Source organism: Equus przewalskii, chromosome X (assembly GCF_037783145.1).
Source record: "Equus przewalskii isolate Varuska chromosome X, EquPr2, whole genome shotgun sequence".
In the NCBI taxonomy this organism is placed as follows: domain Eukaryota; kingdom Metazoa; phylum Chordata; class Mammalia; order Perissodactyla; family Equidae; genus Equus; species Equus przewalskii.
Genome location: NC_091863.1, coordinates 109,646,865 through 109,667,628, shown reverse-complemented (window position 1 = coordinate 109,667,628; position 20,764 = coordinate 109,646,865). Strand labels below are relative to the sequence as shown.

Here is a 20,764-nt window from a genome sequence, read left to right as displayed (position 1 = left end):
AGGTGGTACATCTGGTTTTACCTTACAGAAGAAGGACTTGCTGGTGTTTTTATGCAGAAAGCACATAAAGTGGAAATTCTTGTGCTTACCCTGACCTTTGCTTGCCAGGGCAGAAACTCTTTCCCATGCTCTGAGAATGGAAAGAGTGGCATTTTGTGAATGTTCATAAGAGCACTTCAAGCCAGTATTTCATCCAGGCAAAAGTGAATGATAAAGGGATGTTAAAATGTTTTTTTTAAAATAAAATGTTCAAACCTTATTCTGGTCTTAGAAATCCGAAGTGATTGTCTGAGGCCTGAATCGAAAACGTAGTTTTCACAAAAGAAAAATATTGACCATTCATTTTTTTATGCTTGTGGGCATGGCATATTTAACAAACAGTGGCTAACTACATTTTTTGTGTTTTTATTTTAATTAATTAAACTTTATGAGAGATTAGGATCTATAAGTCAAGTAGAAAATTTCGCAGTCCATCCATATAATGGAGGACAAAAGCCTTCTCTCTTATCTCAGTCAGTTTACTTTTGCTGGGCAGTTGCCTAAACTGTTGTCTTCGGGCTTGAAAATAAGTTTAATATATTTCACTATTTTTCTCCTTTTTTCCAAATTATGCTTGCTTAATCTGGTTTTACCTAATGTCTTGCTAAATTTCCCACTTGGTTATTTTCATCGCCCTATGGGAATCTTACTTCAGTTTGAAAGGATTTTGTATTCCTGTATTTTATAAGAGTTTAAACATGATCAACAACAAAGTGCCTTTTGTTATTATTATGTAAAACATGAAGCGTTCTGTGAATCATAGTCCTTAGAGCTGAATGGAACCTCAGTGAATCATTGGGTCTAGTGCCCTGGAAGAAATGACTATCCCCACTGAATAAATAAGAAAACTAAAGTCCAGAGAGGCTTACTGCCATACCCATCACAAAGCCAGTAAGTGGCCAGACTGAACCCACTGTGTCTCCTGCCACAGAGTGAAAGTGCCTTCTGTTTTCTGGAGGGGACAGGCGCAGGAGGAGAGGGAAACTGAAGTGGTAACCCTGGGGGGGCGGATGGTAAGATTTCAAATGAAGGAGTGACTGATTAGCAATCAAGAAACAGTAAGAGGAAAGGCAAGGAAGAGAGCCACGGCAGAGGAGGTGAGAGGCCTGATTCAGAACTGCTCTGTTCCCAAATAAATTCAAAATGCAGTTATAGGAAGTTTCCTTTGGTTCTGTCTTGTAGACCCCAACGTGATTTGAGCAAACCAGACTGTTTATTGTCTGATCCCGAAGGGGCCAAATATGCCCCCAATCAAGTTCAGGTAAGCCCCCAAGTCAGGTTCTTGTTGTTATGAGAGAGCAGCAGCCAAGGAAGCTGGCTGGCTAAAGGTTTCGCTTTTGACACCCACAATAGGGGTTTTCCAGCTCGTGGTTCAGGAGGGCATTATAGCAGAAGAACTGGGAACTTTTAGACTCTCAGGGTTACTGGTAATGTTTGTTTGGGTCTTCATTTTCATTGTCAGCGAAAATGACTCTCTTGGAAACACTCCCCTTGTATTATTATATTAAGGAGAAAGAATATGTGGCAGACACTGGCTTTTTAAGTAAATCTTCAGAAAAGTTTTCTCCAAAAAAGTGATTAAGAGCATGGACTCTGGAGCTAGAATGTTTTGGTTCAAATTCTGGTTTCATCATTCACTGGCTTTGTGACGTTGGGTGATTTGCTTAACCTCTCTGAGCCTGGGTTTCCTGATATGTAAAATGGAGATAGCAATAGCACCTACCTCATAAAGCTGTTGTAAGGTTAAAATGAGCTATTATTTGTCAAATTGTTGCATAAGTGTCAAGTGCTGTATGAGTGTTGTTGGCTTGCATTGTTATTATCACTTGCTATTTGACAGGGAAAGAATGGATGAGAAAACTCTTAGTACGGAGGCCCTGGATAAAATTGTTTAGTTTGTCTTTATTTGACTCCATTCCACTCCAAAAACAAACAAGGAAACTAGAACTATTTTCTCCCCCCCACTCCTCTCATAAAGATTTCCTTTCCTTTAGGATCATTATTCTTATTACAGAAAAGGGAGTCAAGGAAAGAAGCATTAGAAAGTTGCTTAAGATCACAGAGGTGGCGTTAATTAAAAAGCAAAAGTTAAAATGTGGGGATTGCTTCCCCTGTCCCATTTTCCAGTTATTAACAAACTATCAGTTAACTAGGCTAGAGATAGATAAGTGGAGTCATCCTCAAGGTCTATTCACTGAAACTACCTATGCATATTTTTCAGCCTGAGTTCTGTGGAGTTTACGTCTTTATTGGGAAACTTTGAGGAGGTATGCACATTTCAACAGACGCTCTGCCAAGCCTTGGAAGAATGTTCTAAGTAAGTGTCACGTAGCACCCTTAGGATAGCCAGCAGTATTGTGTTTTGTTTTCCTTTTAGCTATTGTCTTAGATGGGGCACTTTATGTTTGTCCATTTGTTACAACTTTCATAAATTGTCCCAGTACAGAGAAAACACACTAGGTGGTGGTATTCACATTGTCAAACCACATGGAGTAAATTATTTCTGACTTTATTTAAAAATCATATCAGTTTACTGCTTCTGGTCGGTATAAGAGACAAATAAGGTCTCAGTGGACCATGGATGATGCTTTTGACATAGATTAGTTATTTTCTTTTGTACATTGCAAATTACTTGCAAAAGTTATTCAGATTATTCATTCAGTTTTGCAAGCTTGTTCTCTTTTAGTCATGTCTACTATATTAATAGTTGAAACACATAAAACATGGGGAAAGGAAAAGTATAACTTTATATAAACCACGGCACATATTTATGGCTTGCTAGATTGTTGAGTTGTTCAACTTCATACTGCAGAATGAACTGTAATGATCATCAGACAATATATTTCTGTAACAAGATTAATTTTCCAATCAGTGTATCTCAGAGAAGTTGGCGACTTTCATTGTGTATAGGGAAATTGGGGCAATTGCCTGTTTCTTGAGCTTTATGGGACAAAGGTGGTTTCTAGGGAGGAAGATGGTGAGAGCCCACACTAAAGAGACCTGCAGAGCCACTCCAAATGCTGTTAGGGATCCAGATTATTGATATGGAAAGATGGTCACTAAGTGAGAAGAACAGATCACAAACTAGATTTGTAATCTTTGTTTTCCATTTTATAGAGAAACATGTAGAAGAAAGTCCATGGAATATGCCCAAATTGTTATAATAGGTATCTCTGAATGGTGGAATTCTCAGTAATTTTTTTCTTTCATGTGCTTTTCTGATTTTTCTACAAATGAAAACAGGTGGATCGTAATTTAAAAAATTAATTTTAAAAGTCTTGAGGCCGCCTTGACTAGCAATCACCAGACCACCAAGACTACATAATACTCATTTGTGATGTGTCATTTTTGAATTTGATTAGTTTTGTCTGTCTTTGAACTTCACATAAATTAGCCAAGAGTATTTTGGTGTGCCCGACTAAAAATTTGAATTATGATTTGAATAAGCATCTTTAAAAAATCCTATCTAGTAATTCCAAATAAATATCTGACCCTATGGATTGGTGCCATGTTTGGTGACTAGAGTTTAAAGCAGTGGTCAAGAACTTGCATTTCATGGATTAAATGGTTCTATTATAGTTTCTCATTTAACTTTGACAAAAGAATTCAAAAGGTATGCATGTTATCAGGTTTAATTGGAATAATCTTCCTTTATCCCCTGTTTCCTAATTTAAATTTGTGTTTCACCTGTTTTCCTTACAGGTTTCCAGAAAACCAACACAAAGTAGGAGGTTGTCTACTGAACCTCATGCCTCATTTTAAATCTATGTATCTGGCTTACTGTGCAAATCATCCTTCAGCTGTAAATGTACTCACCCAGCACAGGTAAATTGTTAGCACTTCCCCAAATAGGCTGTTTCACAATGAGATCCTTTCCTAGGACCAGCTCATTTGGAAATCCAAGGTCTCCAGTTGAACTCTTGATTATTCCCATTCATCAGGCCAGGAATTGATTCATCGTTGCGTGGGCTGATTGTCTATTAATGCAACAAGTCATGTACTGAGCATCTACCCTGTGCAAGGTCCTGTTCCAGCTGATGGGGATACAGTAGTGAACAAGGAAGAGAAGGTTCCTCCTCTCACGGAGCATAGAATCTTAAGGGAAATACAGACATGAAATTAAACGTTGTAAACATGTATCGTAAAAGGGTAATTCAAAGGATGCTGGGAGACTTTGCAGTGTGGGGTAGGGTAAGGGAAGGGTCAGGTGATGCTTTCCTGAAGTAAAATTCTGTTTAGATCCAATGGTTTAGCCTTCCCCTGCCCTGGTGGATGTTTTATCTGAGTTGCTGACAAACAGCTAAATTGCCTAGCTTCATCTCTTTTTCACTTTCCCTTGGGTAGAGGAAGTTTCAAACAGTGCTTTGGCTAACAGGCAGCTATTAACATGGAGAGGCGGAAGGAAACCAACACTGTGAACTGTGTGGCAGGTACTTTAAGCAACGCGCTCTGATAATAATTATACATGAATATAAATTGTTTCAAATTAGTGGAGAACAACAGAATAGCGTCTCCTTTGAGAGTTCTTACAAAGGACCCAGATAAGTTCACATCTCTCCTACCCTTCCTTACCCTCGGATTCCTCATCCCGGACACATTTCGCTGTCACATTCGTCTGGGCTGGAATACTGTATGATAGGTTTAAAGATGCAGTTTTAACTTTGAAATCATGTGCTAGAAATTGACGTGGGACACTAGCAAGAACAACATACAGACGCTCTTAGGACTTAACCTGGAGACTAGATTCAGAATGGACATGGATTCTCGAGGCTGCTCAAGACTGAAAAGAATGTTCTTCTCTTAATCTGGCCCAAACTTGAACTCCCAGACCCAGGCTAGAATACTGTTGATACCAACCCTCAGAAGTGGTGGCAATTTTGGTTTTGTCCTGATTTCTTAGGAGCTTTATTGACTTTATATAGCTATTATGCAAGGGCATTTTTAAGGTAAAGTTCAGTAGGTCCTACTTGATTGAAGGTCAATTTTATTACCCCTGATCAAAGTTCTGAACTCTTGTGGAATAGCAAATGTCGAAGTTGGAGTTTGAAGAAAGAGGAGCCATGACTCTGGGTTATGTAGGCAAGTGGCTCAACTGCTTAGAGCTAATATTAGCTAGTAATAACACTGACAATGTGCCAGGCACATGACGTAAAAGCCTATGAGGGAGTCACTATTATTACCATCTCTGCTTTACAGATAAGACATTGGAAGGTCAAATAATCTGCCCAAGAACTTGTAGCTGTTAAGTGGTTGAACCAGAATTAGAATCCAGGTCTGTCAGACTTCTAAAAACATATTTTTATTAAGGTATATATTTTACCTAAAAAGAGAGTAATCTAAATGCAAATTCAAAGAATTATAATAAAATGAACACCCATGTACGCGCTACCCAGCTTGAGAAATAAAATGTTACCATTTCCTTTTTTATGTAACACTTCATTGAATTATAATTCACATGCCATACAATTCACCCATTGAAAGTGTATGGTTAAATTATTCTTAGTATATTCAGAGTTGTGCAACCATCACCACAATCAAGTTTAGAACATTTTCATCACTCCCCAGACAAACCCATGCTCAGTAGCAGTCACTCCCCATTGCCAGCCCAAGGCAAGCACTAAAATACCTTATGTCACTATGGATTTGCTTGTTCTGGAAATTTCATTTAAGTGGGATCACACAACATATGGTCTTTTGTGTTGGCTTCTTTCACTTAGCATAATGCGTTCAAGGTTCATCCATGTTGTAGCGTGTATCTGTATATGGCTTTTTAAATTGCCAAAAAATATTCTGTTGTGTGGATACTGCATGTTGCTCTTCCATTCACCAGTTCGTGGACATGTGGATTGTGAATAGTGCTCCTGCGAGCATTCCTGTGCAAGTCTTTGTGTCGACATGTTTTCTTTTCTCTTGGGTAGGTACCTAGGAGTGCAATTGCTGGATCATATGGTTACTCTATGTTTCACCTTTAGAAGAACTATCTGACAGTTTTCCAAAGTGGCTGGACAAATTTATAGTCCCACCAGCAATTTCTGAGAGTTCTATTTTCTCCACATGCTCACCAACATTTGTTATTATCAGTCCTTTTGTTTATAGCCCCCATAAGTGGGTGTGAAGCGATGTCTCATTGTGATACTGATTTGCATTTCCCTAATGAATAATGATGCTAAGCATCTTTCATGTGCTTATTAGCAATTTGTATATATTTATTTAGGGAAATATCTATTCAGATCCTTTGCCTATTTTTAAACTGGGTTATTTGTCTTATTATTGAGAAATTATTCACGTACCGTAAATTCACCATTTAAAAGTGTACTATTGAGTGGTTGTTAAAATATTCCCAAGGTTGTGCAACCATCACCACTACTTAGTTCCAGAACATTTTGACCATCCCAAAAAGAAACCTCGTACCCAGTAGCAGTCACTCTCTATTTCTCCAGTGGCTGATGACGTTGAGAATATTTTCAAGTACTTGTTGGCTATTTTAATATCTTCTTTGGAAATATGCCTATTCAAATCCTTTGCCCAGTTTTTAGTTGACTTATTCTTCTTTTCATTGTTTTGTTGCAACACTTATTTACATATTTTTCTTTATTTACTCTCATCACATATATGATTTGCAAAAATTTTCTCCCACTTTGTGGATTGTCTTTTCGCTTTCTTGATGATGTCCTTTGAAGCACAAAAGTTTTAATTTTAAGTTTAATTTTGATGATATCCAATATATCTATGTTTTTCTTTTGTTGCTTGTGCTTTTGGTTTTATATCTAAAAAGCTGTTGCCTAATCCAGGTCGTGAAGATTTATGCCTATCTAAGAATTTTATAGTCTTAGCTCTTACATTTAGCTCCGTAAATCCATTTTTGAATTAACTTTTGCATATGGTGTGAGGTAGGGGTCCAACTTTGTTCTTTTGCATGTGGATATCTAATTGTCCTAGTGCCATTTGTTGATTTCTATTCTTATAAATTTGTTACATTGTGTTTTATGTCCCAGAATTGAGTCTATCTGGGTGAATGTTCTGTGTGAGCTTGAGAAGAATTTGTATTCTGCTGTTGTTGAATGAAATATTTTATAAATGTCCATTAGATACACTAGATTGATGGTGATGTTCAGTTCAACTATGTCCTTACTAATTTTCTACCTGCTGGATCTGTCAATTACTGACAGAGGGATGTTGAAGTCTCTAACCATAATAGTGAATTTGTCTGTTTCTCCTTTCAGTTCTATCAGTTTTTGTCTCATGTATTTTGATGTTTTGTTGTTAGGTGTATTCACATTAAGGACTTAGTCTTGTTGGAGAATTAGCCCTTTTATCTTTATGTAATGCTCCCTCTTTATCCTGATAATTTTCCTTGTTCTGATGTCAGCTTTTTCTGAAATTAATATAGCTAGTCCTGCTATCTTTTGATTATTAATATATCTTTTGCTATCCCTTTACTTTTTTGTTTTTTTTTTGCTTTTTATTAAGATTATGATAGTTTACAACCTTGTGAAATTTCAGTTGTACATTATTGTCAGTCGTGTTTTAGGTGCACCACTTCACCCTTTGTGCCCTCCCCCCACCCCGCTTTTCCCCTGGTAACCACCAATCAGTTCTCTTTGTCTACATGTTTAACTTCCACCTATGAATGGAGTCATACAGAGTTCGTCTTTCTCTGTCTGGTTTATTTCACTTAACATAATACCTTCAAGGTCCATCCATGTTGTTGTGAATGGGACGATTTTATCATTTTTTATGGCTGAGTAGTATTCCATTGTATATATACATACCATATCTTCTTTATCCAATCGTCAGTTGATGGGCGCTTAGGTTGCTTCCAGGTCTTGGCTATTGTAAATAATGCTGCGATGAACATTGGGGTGCATAGGACTTTTGGAATTGCTGATTTCAAGTTCTTTGGATAGATCCCCAGTAGTGGGATGGCTGGGTCATAAGGTATTTCTATTTTTAATTTTTTGAGAAATCTCCATGCTGTTTTCCATAGTGGCTGTACCAGTTTGCATTCCCACCAACAGTGTATGAGGGTTCCTTTTTCTCCACAACCTCTCCAACAATTGTCACTTTTTGTTTTGGTTATTTTTGCCATTCTAACAGGCGTAAGGTGATATCTTAATGTAGTTTTCATTTGCATTTCCCTGATGATTAGTGATGATGAGCATCTTTTGATGTGTCTATTGGCCATCTGTATATCTTCTTTGGAGAAATGTCTATTCATGTCCCCTGCCCATTTTTTGATCGGGTTGTTTGATTTTTTGTTGTTGAGCTGTGTGAGTTCTTTATATATTATGGAGATTAACCCTTTGTCGGATATATAAGTGTGAATATTTTTTCCCAATTAGTGCGTTGTTTTTTTGTTTCAATCCTGTGTAAATGAGATTTTCTTTCTTTAATTCCTTTTCAGATAGTTCATTATTAATGTATAGAAATGCAACTGGGGGCCAGCCTGGTAGTGCAGTGGTTAAGTTCGCACGTTCCTCTTTGGCGGCCTGGGGGTTCACCAGTTTGGATCCTGGGTTTGGTCATGGCACCACTTGGCAAAAGCCATGCTGTGGTAGGTGTCCCACATATAAAGTAGAGGAAGATGGGCATGGATGTTAGCTCATGGCCAGTCTTCCTCAGCAAAAAGAGGAGGATTCGCAGTAGTTAGCTCAGGGCTAATCTTCCTCAAAAGAAAAAAAAGAAATGTAACTGATTTTTTGTATCCTGCAACTTCACTGAATCCACTTATTAGTTCTACCAGTTTCTGTGTGAGGTCTTTAGGGTTTTCTCCATATAAAATCATGTCATCTGTAAACAGAGATCATTTTACTTCTTCCTTTCCCATTGGATGGTTTTTATTTCTTTTTCTTGCCTAATTGCTCTGGCTAGGAGTTCCAGTACTATGTTGAATAGAAGTAGCAAAAGTGGGCATCCATCCCTTGTTCTTGATCTTAGAAGAAAAGCTTTCAGTTTTTTACCATTGAGTATGATGTTAACTGTGTGCTTTTCATATATGGCCTTTTTATGTTGAGGTAATTTTCTCCTATTCCTAATTAGTTCAGTGGGTTTTTTTTTTTAATCATAAAAGAGTGTTGAATTTTGTCAAATAATTTTTCTGCATCTATTGAGATGATTGTGTGGTTTTTATCCTTTGTCCTTTTAATGTGGTGTATCATACTGATTTGCATATGTTGAACCATCCTTGCATCCTAGGGATAAATCTCACTTGATTATGGTGCATGATCCTTTTCCTATGCTCTTGGATTTGGTTTGCTAGTATTTTGTTAAGAATTTTTGCATCTATATTCATCAGGATACTGGCCTGTAGTTTTCTTGACTTGTGATATCTTTGTCTGGCTCTTGTATCAAGATGATGCTGGTCTCATAAAATGAGTTGGAAAGTGTTCCCTCTCTTTAAATTTTTGGAGAGTTTGAGAATAGGTGTTAATTTGTTTTTAAATGTTTGATAGAATTCACCAGTGAAGCCATGTGGTCTTGGACTTTTGTTGGGAAGTTTTTGATTAGTGATTCAGTCTCCTTTCTTGTTATTGGTCTGTTCAGATTTTCTATCTTTTCCTGATTCAGTTGTGGTAGGTTGGATGTTTCTAGGAATTTATTCATTTCTTCTAGGTTATCCAGTTTGTTGATGTATAATTGTTCATAGTAGTCTCTTATGATCCTTTTTATTTCCATGGCATCAGTTGTACTTTGTCCTATTTCATTTCCGATTTTATTTATTTGAGTCTTCTCTTTTTTTCTTGATCTACTAAAAGTTTGTCAATTTTGTTTATCTTTTCAAAAAACCAACTCAGTTTCATTTTTTTTCTTTTCTCTATTTCATTTATTTTTGCTCTAATATTTATTATTTTCTTCCTTCTGCTAACTTTGGGCCTAGTTTGTTCTTCCTTTTCTAGTTTCTTGAGGTTAAAGTTAGGTTGTTTATTTGAGATCTTTCTTTTTTAATATAAGCATTTGTTATTATAAACTTCTCTAAGATTACTTTTGCTGCATCCCATAAGTTTTGATATGTTGTGTTTTCATTATCATTTGTCTCAAGATATTTTCTGATTTTTCTTTGTCTCCTTTGAACCATTGGTTGTTCCAGAGTGTGTTGTTTAATTTCCATATATTTGTGAATTTTCCAGTTTTACTTCTTCTACTAATTTCTTGTTTCATTCCCCCATAGCCAGAAAATATATTTGGTATGGTTTCAATATTTTTATATTTGTTAAGTTTCGTTTTGTGACATAAAATGTAATCTATCTTGGAGAATGTTCTATATATACTCTAGAAGAATTAGTATGTTGCTCTGTTGAGTGGAATGATATATATATGTCTGTTTGGTCCATTTGATCTATAGTGTTTTTCAAGTCCTCTGTTTCCTTATTGATCTTCTATCTGAACGTTGTATCCATTACTGATAGTAGAGTATTGATGTCCTCTGCTATTATTGTGTTGCTGTCTATTTTCCCCTTTGATTCTGTCAATGTTTGCTTCATGTATTTGGGTGCTCTGCTGTTGGATGCCTATATACATACTTATAATTGTTATATGTTCTTGGTGAGTTGACCCTTTTATCATGATACACTGTCCTTCTTTGTCTCTTTTGACAGTTTTTGAAAGAAAGTCTATTTTGCTCAATATAAATGTGACCACCCTTGTGCTCTTTTGGTTACTATTTGCATGGAATGTCTTTTTCAATCCCTTCACTTTCAGCCTGTGTGTGGCTTTAAATAGAGAGTCTCTTGTAGACAGCATATATTTTGGTCTTGTCTTTTATCCGTTCATCCATTCTATGTCTTTTAATTGGGGAGTCCAATCCATTTACATTTAAAGTAATTATTGAAAGGGAAGGACTTACTATTGCCATTTGTTCATTGTTTTTTGTCTACCTAGTAGTTTTTTTTATCTCTCTTTTCCTCTCTTGCTGTCTTCCTTTGTGTTTCATTGAATTTTTGTAGTGACATGTTTTGATTCTTTTGCATTTTCATTTGCGTATCTTCTATGGGTATTTTCTTTGTAGTTACCATAGGACTTACATAAAATATCTTATAGTTATAATAATCTAAGTTGATAAAAACTTAACTTTAATCACATACAAAAACTCTACACCTTTAGCTTCCCTCCACTTTATGTTATTGATTTACAAAATACATCTTTTTATATTGTATATCCATTAACATATTTTTATAATTATTTTTTTATACTTTTGTCTTTTAACTTCCATATCAGTGTGACAGTAGTGCATAAATATACAGTGATTTATGCACTACTGTCAACAGTATTACAGTATTCTGTATTTGTCTATGTATTTAACATTACCAATGAGCTTTATACTTAAGAATGCTTTTGTGTTGATGTTTAGTACCCTTTCATTTCAACCTGAAGGACTTACTTTCAAATTTCTAGTAAGGCAGGTCTAGCGGTGATATAGTCCCCCAGCTTTTGTTTACCTGGGAAAGTCTTTATTTCTCCTTCATTTATGTACCATAATTTTGGCAGATACAGTATTCTTAGTTGGCAATTTTTTTTTCAGTACTTCAAATGTATCATCCTACTTCCTTCTGATCTGCATGGTTTCTGCTGGAAACTTGCTAATAGTTTTAAGTGGATTCTCTTGTATGTGACAACTCTCTTTTCTCTTTCTCTTTCTTTTTTGAGTTTGACTTTTTATTTAGATTTTCTATATAAATGGTACTATGGAGTATTTGTTTTTCTCTGTGTAGCTTATTTCACTTAGCATAATGCCCTCAAGGTCCATACATGTTGTCACAAATGGCAAGATCTCCTTCTTTCGCTGAATAAAATTCCATTGTATATATATACCACATCTTCTTTATCCATTCACCTGTTGACTGACACTTAGTTTGTTTCCATGTCTTGGCTGTTATAAATAATGCTGCAATAAACATGGGAATGCAGATATCTCTTCGATATCCTTTTTTCATTTCCTTTGAACATGTACCCAGAAGGGGGATTACTAGATCATATGGTAGTTCTATGTTTTAATGTTTTGAGGAACCTCCATACTGTTTTCCATAGTGACAGAACTAATTACATTTCTACCAGCAGTATACAAGGGTTCCCTTTTCTCCATATCCTCACCAGCACTTGTTATCTCTTGTCCTTTTGATGATAGCCATCTTAACAGGTGTAAGCCAATATCTCGTGGTTTTGTTTGCGTTTCCCTGATGATTAGTGATGTTGAGCACCTTTTCATGTACCTATTGGTCATCTGTATGTCTTCTTTGGGAAAATGTCTGTTCAGTTTCTCTGCCCATTTTTTAATCGGATTTTTTGTTTCTTTGCTTTTGAGTTGTATGAGTTCTTCATATATTTTGGATTGTAATCCCTTATCATTTATATAATTTGCAAATATTTTTCCCCATTTGATTGGTTGCCATTTTATTTTGTTGATGGTTTCCTTTGCTGTACAGAGCTTTTTAGTTTGATATAATCCCACTTGTTTATTTTTTCTTTTGTTGCATGTGCATTTTCTAAGTACCAAGGGCTGCAATTTTTTTTAATTTCCTTGTTTTTTTTCACCCTCTGTATCTTTGTGTTTCTTAAGAATTCCTTTTTAAATAGAGTTGGTGTCTTGTGGCTCTCTCAACTGTAATCTACTGTTATTATACTGGCACCCTATTGATGTGGTAGTAAGGTGTGGTGGAGGGGATACATTCTATACTATTATGAATAAATTTCAGTTTTTTAGTGGACCTGTGTCTCTGAGCTGTGACTTTTAGATGCATTCCTTAGTCTTTTTTTCCTTGTCTCACATATGACAGGAAGATGAGAGAAGGCTGGAACTGGCCTCTCCCCTTCCTCAGGTCAGATAAGGCTCTGGCAACATAGTTTCCCTTGGAGAGCAAGCCCTTGTTATGGAGAATGTTCTGGGTGCATTTCACAATGGTTACTTTTCTCTCCCCCTCTCTGAAAGACAAGGGGATTTTTCTCTGATCTTCACCATGAGACCCTGCTTGGGCTCCTGGATGCAAAGCCCACCAAAGGGTTGGGCTCCCAGGGCCTCTGAGAGTTTTTAACTGTAAAGCTATTCCATACTCAGGCTCTTGCAATTCATCAGAATTACCATTTGAGTGTTTCTACCACTTACTGGTTCTAGTGCCTTCTCCTTCAGGGAAGCTAATCTCAGCTCTAATGCTCTGTATTTGCCTATATTTCCAAATTTGGGGCTGGTGGATTTCCCTGTGATCTCAATTCTCAGTGGATCTAAGAAAAGTCATTGATTTCAGTTTGTTCAGTGTTTGTTTTCGTTATGAGGATAGTAATGATGACTTCCAAGCTCTTTGCATGTCAGAGCTGAAACCAGAAGTCCTTTAATGATTTTTTGAATTATTTTTTTGGTGATTGCTCTGAAGATTTCTATGTATATCTTAACTTGTCAGATTCTATTTTATATTTACATGAACTTGATTCTAGTCACATATACAAATGTTACGCCTAGTATAGTTCTGTTTCCTCTTCCCTTTTTGTTAGTATTGTTATACATATTACATCTATATGTTACAAACCCAATGATACATTGCTATAATTATTACTTAATAAAATTAATGTATATTAATAAAACTGAGAGGAGAAAAAGGATATATCTATAGCATTTGTTATATTAACATTCTTATTTACCATTTGTTTATCTTCATTTCTTGCTGTGGATTTGAGTTACTCTCTGGTATCATATCCTTATTCCAATAGGGCTTTCCTCCCACTCACTTCCATTGTGCTGCTGTTGTAAAGTATAATACATTGTTATATGTCATAGGCCCAACAATGTAATTATATAATAGTGCTTTATACAATTGTTTTTACATCAGTTAAGAGAAGAAGGAGAAATATGTATTTATACCATCTTTCATAATTCCACGATTACATTTACTGGTGCCCTATATTTTTATATGTGGATTTGAATTTACATCTGGATTTACTTGATTTTAACCTACAAGTTTAGTATTTCTTGTAAGGTGGGTCTTCTAACAAAGAGTTCTCTCAGTTTTTCTTTATTGAGAGAATGTTTTGATTCCACCTTTGTTTTTGAAAGATAGTTTGGGTGAACATAGATTTTCCGGTTGGCAATTTTGTTTCTTTCATTCCTTTGAATATGTCGTTTCACTGCCTTCTGACCTCCATTAATTCTGATGAGAAATTAACTGTTAATCTTATTCAGGTTCCCTAGCCCGTGATGAGTTGTTTTTCTCTTGCTCTTTTCAATATTTTCTCTTTGTCTCTCCACATTTTTACTATAATTTGTCTGTATATGGATCTCTTTACATTTATCCTACTTGGAATTCATTGAGCTTCTTGGATGCATAGAGTAATATTTTCCTCAATTTTGGGAAGTTTTCAGTCATTATTTCTTCAAATTTTTTTTTCTGCTCCATGCTCTCTCTCGTCTCCTTTTGGTACTCCCATCATGCATGTGTTGTTGTGCTTGAAGATGCCCCATGTCTCTCTGAGGCTCTGTTCATGGTTTTATTCTTATTTTCTCTGATTGCATTGTCTCTATCAATCTATCTTTACGTCCACTGATTTTTCTTCATCCAGTTCAGATCTACCATTGAGTACCTCTAGTGAATTTAAAAATTTCAGTTATTGTACTTTTTAACTTCAGAATTTCCATTTGTTATTTTTAATAATTTCTATCTGATATTCTCTCTTTGATAAGACATTGTCATCATAGTTTCCTTTAATTCTTTAAACATGGTTTCCTTTTGTTCTTGGAACACATTTACAATTGTTACTTTGAAGTCTTTATTAAATTTGACATTTTGTCACTCTCACAGGCAATTTCTGTTGTCTCTCTCCATACCCCTATGTATAGGTCACACATTCTTGTTTCTTTGCATGTCACATATTTGTTTTGTTGAAAACTAGACAGTTATGCAGTTTTAGGTTTAGGAACTCTGGATACTGATTCCCTCCCCTCCTCTCTCGGGTTTGTTTTTGTTGTCATTTGCTTATTTGTGTGTTTAGTAACTTGATTAGACTATTTTTGTGAAGTCTATTTCCCTCACAGTATGCAACCTCTGATATCACTTCTCAGAGGGCACAGCCTTGGTCACGTACACAGTCACCCTGAAATAACAGTGGTTTTAGCAGGGTTCCCTTTGTCTCTTCCTGACCTCTCTGTTAAGCTGCCTGCCCCCATTTGGTATCACATCCAGCTGATAGGCTCCACTAATTTCCAGTTGATTGCTCTAATGTTTTTCACAGTTCCCTGGGGCATAAATTGATCTGCCATCTGATCCAATTAAGTTCAAGCAAGGGTAGTTTTGAGACCAGTCTTTGAAGTTTGTTCTGATCCTTGTTAGTACTTCTTCACTATCTCTTTCCCTGGTTCTCTCTAGTGACCTAGCTGGCCTATGGTTTAGCTTGTTGCTCTTAATTAAAAAGAACTACCAGCATCTTTTTATTTGCTTACCACCAAAATCTTTATTGTTTTTGCGAGAGCCTTTAGGCTTGAATTTCCCCTCACTCTTTTTTAACTAAAACCAATTCCTTTGGGGAGAGGGTCAGAGCTCCCTATTCCTGTGGATTGCCTTTCTCCTTGGGCAAAATCTTTGAGCCGTTACTCTGGATACTGGGCAAGGCAGTAGCCTCTCGTCTTCTCTGCTTTCTTCTCTTAGGATAAAACGTTTACCCTACAAGTGAGCTGGAGTGGAGGTGATTGGACCCCAGTATTTTCAGCTTGTTGCTCCTGGGGTAGAGCCTCCTCCCTAACTGTGGGGGCTGAGCAGAGGAGGAAGCTTCTAACCTCTCAGCCGCACTCGCCAGGAATTTAGCTTCTAGAACTCAGAGTTGAAGCAGATGAGATATGCTAGTGAGATATTGTGTCCTTGGATTGGAACCCGAGGAGAGAGGGAGACCTGTCTTCTTGGCCACACTTGCCTGGAGTGGAGTTTCTGTTATGCTGAGCTGGGAGGGACAGAGAGAGGGAGATAGTAAGTAGGTCGTGGCTCAAATGCTACAAACTCTCCCTGTTCTGAGTCTGGGAATATTTTCTTGAATAAATGTTTTTTCACTTATCATATGCCAGTAGGGCAATTTCTAGAGACTTTCAATGGTTGGGTTTTTTAAACATAGTTTCCACCAGCCTTGCTTGTTTCACTGGGGTCCGTGGAGCGTGTCATGCCGCCATCCTGAAAGTGAAACTCCTCACCATTTCCTTTTAAGCCCCTTTGTGCCACTCCTTGATCTCAGCCTAAACTTTTTACCCCTTTTATATCGTCTCAGTTTACAGTTCTGCCACTTAGAAGCTGGGACCCAAAGTAATTCCCTTAATTCTAAGATTTAGTTTCTTCACTTGTAAAATGAGGATCAAACCACCTACCTTGCAGGATTAAATGAAATAACGTATACAAAGTCCCCAGCATGGAGCACAAGGTCGTTGTTGCCCCTGCCCATTTCCACTTTATGCATCTTCTACCCGCTGCTAGTTGTTTTTTAGAAAAAAAAAATGATATGATATTTCAAGCATACAAAGAGTAGAGATAAAATAAAGAACACCCACATACACACCATTCAGCTTAAGAAACAAATTTCAGCTGCAATTGTAGTCTTGTGTATACTCTCCGATATTTCCTGTCCCTCCCTCCCTCACTGGAGTGAACCATAGTCCTGAATTTGTTTTTATCATTTCCAGGCACGTTTTTTATACTTGACTACCTATCTTTAATAAAGAAAAAATAGGTCAGAGGTGTTTTTTTCCGTGATGGATACATAAACATCCTGTGTATATAAGGACAAATTTCTTAATAGCAATAAAAAGGGATCCCTCCTTATGTTAGCTTACTATTTTTATGAGCTCATATTCTTTTCCTTCTAATCTGAGAACAGCAATTCTGGATAAATACCAGAAAGAAATGGTGTACCTCAAATAGACTTTTGTAGTGTTTACAGAAGTTTCTGTTGTAACTCCATGTGCTAAAACGTGATTGCATTTACCTGTATTAGGAATTTGATTTTACAAATAACAGTGGAGACTCCTTCAAACATTATGATTTAAAGTTTGTTACATAGTTAAAGAGTCTCAACATTTTGGGGAATTATTATACCCTGTTTGCTTGGTTTTGGTTAGTGATGTTTACTGAGAATTTTCTAATATCCCTTGAAGTGATGAAAGACTCACTGGTGTCCCATAGAACTGAATTTTTATCTCACTCATTTATTTACATGTAAGGGATGAAAACTAAATTAAAATATTTGGGGGTTTTCCTCAGATGTGCTTCTAACATAATCTCGGCTATTTTGCGTGCATCTTGTGGTTATTTATGCTGACATACTAGAGGCGAAGCATAGTTGAGTAAAATTCACAAAAACTTCAGATTCAAATCCTGTTTTCGATGAAGGTTTCAGCTGAAATAGGGACATTGGTGGGTTTCTGCTGAAGCTGTAGAGGCTTAGAAGCAGCAACATCGCTGAGCAGGAGCAGGCCCGTCAGGTGAACGTCTTCCTTTCGGCCTGCAGGTGGCAGCATCATACCAGAAATGCACGTGACAATTTGCAATGAGGAGGCATGTTGGCCCTAAAATTGTATGATTGCATGTTGGTGTCCTCTTGAAAATGCAGTAATGTATTATCCGAATTTCAATACATAACCAGACCCCACCTTTGATGTGTCCCCCATATTTACATATATTTGAATGGCTGCCCTGGTCTTCTGCCATCCCCTGGCTGAAGTCTTTTGGGATTTCCCCTCTCTCTCCCCTTCTGGCTTGCTACTGTAGTTTGTGTTTCTTCCTGGGAATAACCTCTCTCTTACAAAAATACCCACTTCTCTCCCATGCTTCAGTGTGGCATCCATCCTTTTCACAAGGGAGAGGGACCTGGAGTTAAAAGAGGGCAGGGAGAGGAGGAGAGAGTTAGCGCTAAGAGAGATCTGGACCTTACTTCCGTCTCTATTGCAGCGACTACCACAAGCACCACTGTGTACTTTCCTGTTGTTGGTTTTATTCGCTCTGTGTTTACCATCATTGTCAGCGATGAAGACTTTGAGAAAAACCCGAAGAGTTGTGGACTTGCTTCAGAGACGAGGAGCACAGGAAAAATTCTGAGAGTAGATTCTCTTCTGTTTCTGTGTTTGAGGAAGCAGGGAAGGGAGCGAGTAAGACTGAACCCAAGCAAAAAGTGGTGGGGACAAAAAAGAAGCAGACAGCCTGGTCTCTGAAATTGGATAAATGAAAACAGGATAATAAAGATCTGCCCAACCCAGTATGAGCGGCATCTCTGGGATTTTCCACTGGCTGGAGGCCTGGGCCTTCCTGCTCCTCTGGCCTCTGGCCTCGGTTCCCCTTCCCAGACCACAGTGGTTCCCATGAAAGGCTGGTGGGGAGGGAGCGAGGTGGGGAGAAGAAATATCTGATCCTTTTCTAGGACTGCTCTAGGTCGAGTTATCGTCGTTCAAAGTAGAAATCTATGCAAAGATGCCACAGAAACACTGTTGTATGAGATGGTTAAGCTCTGTAGTTGTATTACCAAATATAATAGTTTTCTTGAGCTTTTCAGCACAACCCAGAATATACCAGAGCCCCATCCACCATGCATTCTATGAGGTAAACGTATGTTGAGTTTCAAACAGCATTCATACATTGAGAATTGCTTCTGTGGTATGACATCACATGTACAGAACATGTTAAGCTTGAAAAGCACATCTTAACCCACTGACATTTCAAACAGGCTACATAAAATTAAAAACTGTATTTTTTTTTAACTTTTTATTAAGATTATGATAGTTTACAACCTTGTGAAATTTCAGTTGTACATTATTGTTTGTCATGTTGTAGGTGCACCACTTCACCCTTTGTGCCCTCCCCCCAACCCCCACCCCCCTTTCCCCTGGGAACCAACAATCAATTCTCTTTGTCTCTATGTTTAACTTCCATCTATGAGTGGAGTCATACAGAGTTTGTCTTTCTCTGTCTGGCTTATTTCACTTAACATAATACCTTCAAGGTCCATCCATGTTGTTGTAAATGGGACGATTTTATCCTTTTTTATGGCTGAGTAGTATTCCATTGTATATATACATACCATATCTTCTTTATCCAATCATCAGTTGATGGGCATTTAGGTTGCTTCCACGTCTTGGCTATTGTAAATAATGCTATGATGAACATAGGGGTGTGTGGAACTTTTGGAATTGCTGATTTCAACTTCTTTGGATAGATCCCCAGTAGTGGGATGGTTGGGTCATAAGGTATTTCTATTTTTAATTTTTTGAGAAACCTCCATACTGTTTTCCATAGTGGCTGCACCAGTTTGCATTCACACCAACAGTGTATGAGGGTTCCTTTTTCTCCACAACCTCTCCAACAATTGTCACTTTTTGTTTTGGTTATTGTTGCCATTCTAACAGGTGTAAGGTGATATCTTAGTGTAGTTTTGATTTGCATTTCCCTGATGATTAGTGATGGTGAGCATCTTTTGATGTGTGTATTGGCCATCAGTATATCTTCTTTGGAGAAATGTCTGTTCATGTCCCCTGCCCATTTTTTGATCGGGTTCTTTGATTTTTTGTTGAGCTGTGTGAATTCTTTATATATTATAGAGATTAACCCTTTGTCGGATAAATAACTTGTAAATATTTTATCCCAATTAATGGGTTGTTTTTTTGTTTCAATCCTGTTTTCCCTTGCCTTGAAGAAGCTCTTTAGTCTGATGAAGTCCCATGTGTTTATTCTTTCTATTGTTTCCCTTGTCTGAGAAGACATGGTGTCTGAAAAGATTCTTTTGAAACTGATGTCAAAGAGTGTACTGCCTATATTCTCTTCTAGGAGACTTATTGTTTCAGGCCTAATCTTTAGATCTTTGATCCATTTTGAGTTTATTTTTGTGAATGGTGAAAAAGAATGGTCAATTTTCATTCCTTTACATGTGGCTGTCCAGTTTTCCCAGCACCATTTGTGGAAGAGACTTTCTTTTCTCCATTGTAGGCCCTTAAAAACTGTATTTTTAAGACCCATTGTTTTTTGGTATAATGACATATATTTGCATATATTATATTTATGTATAATAATATTAATTTATGTATTAAATTTGGCTAAGTAAATGTATCTTTTAGGATCTATTTATTGTAATGGGAAGTGGCTTGATAAGACAGTTTTGTTCTTTTGTTGAACTAGGAAAATGTTTTCTTTCCAATAGCCAGTATTTTATTCTAAGATAATGATCTCATGCTATATTGAAAATTTAAAAAAATACTTTTATAATATTTAACAAGCCCAGAAGTTAGAATGCTGCATGGAAAGTAACAACCAAGGACACATTAACATTTGCTTTTAATTGTTGTAACCCTTATATCAATTAGATGAGGATGCGGGCAGTTATTTAGTCATGGAAAGAAAACATAAGACTTGTTTACCAAATTGAAAAGAAATTAAGAAAGTGATTTTCTCTGGATTACATTTCTACTCAAATGTACTCTCCAAATTCAAGTTATTTTCCTAATTATATTTGTATGAGATGAATTTTTAAACCTCTTTGTACACTTTATGCTCTTGATTGGAAATTAAACATCAATTGCGTTTCTATTAACTGGAAATCCCTGCTTAATGGTAGTCTTTAAAGATGTGATTTGAGCAAGGTATTTGCCTTGGAATGATAAGAATAGTAATGAAATTGCATCTATTGGCTGCTTTAAAGTTTACAAAGTACTTCCTGTACGGAGGCAGTGTGGTGTCATGGAAAGACCTGAGGCTTTGACTTCAGACCTCAGTATGAACCCCAACTT

At 36.9% G+C, this 20,764-nt stretch overlaps 1 protein-coding gene across 10 annotated transcripts in view; it reads left to right on the top strand.

The window, feature by feature from the left end:
* ARHGEF6 (Rac/Cdc42 guanine nucleotide exchange factor 6) overlaps positions 1-20,764 on the top strand; it is a 105,739-nt gene that overhangs the window by 56,274 nt on the left and 28,701 nt on the right. For all 10 annotated transcript variants that reach the window (XM_070605883.1, XM_070605879.1, XM_070605878.1 and 7 more), the window contains 2 exons: positions 2,261-2,356; positions 3,742-3,864. In XM_070605883.1, coding sequence (XP_070461984.1) covers positions 2,261-2,356; positions 3,742-3,864 — 219 coding nt within the window. The remainder of the gene's footprint in view (positions 1-2,260; positions 2,357-3,741; positions 3,865-20,764) is intronic.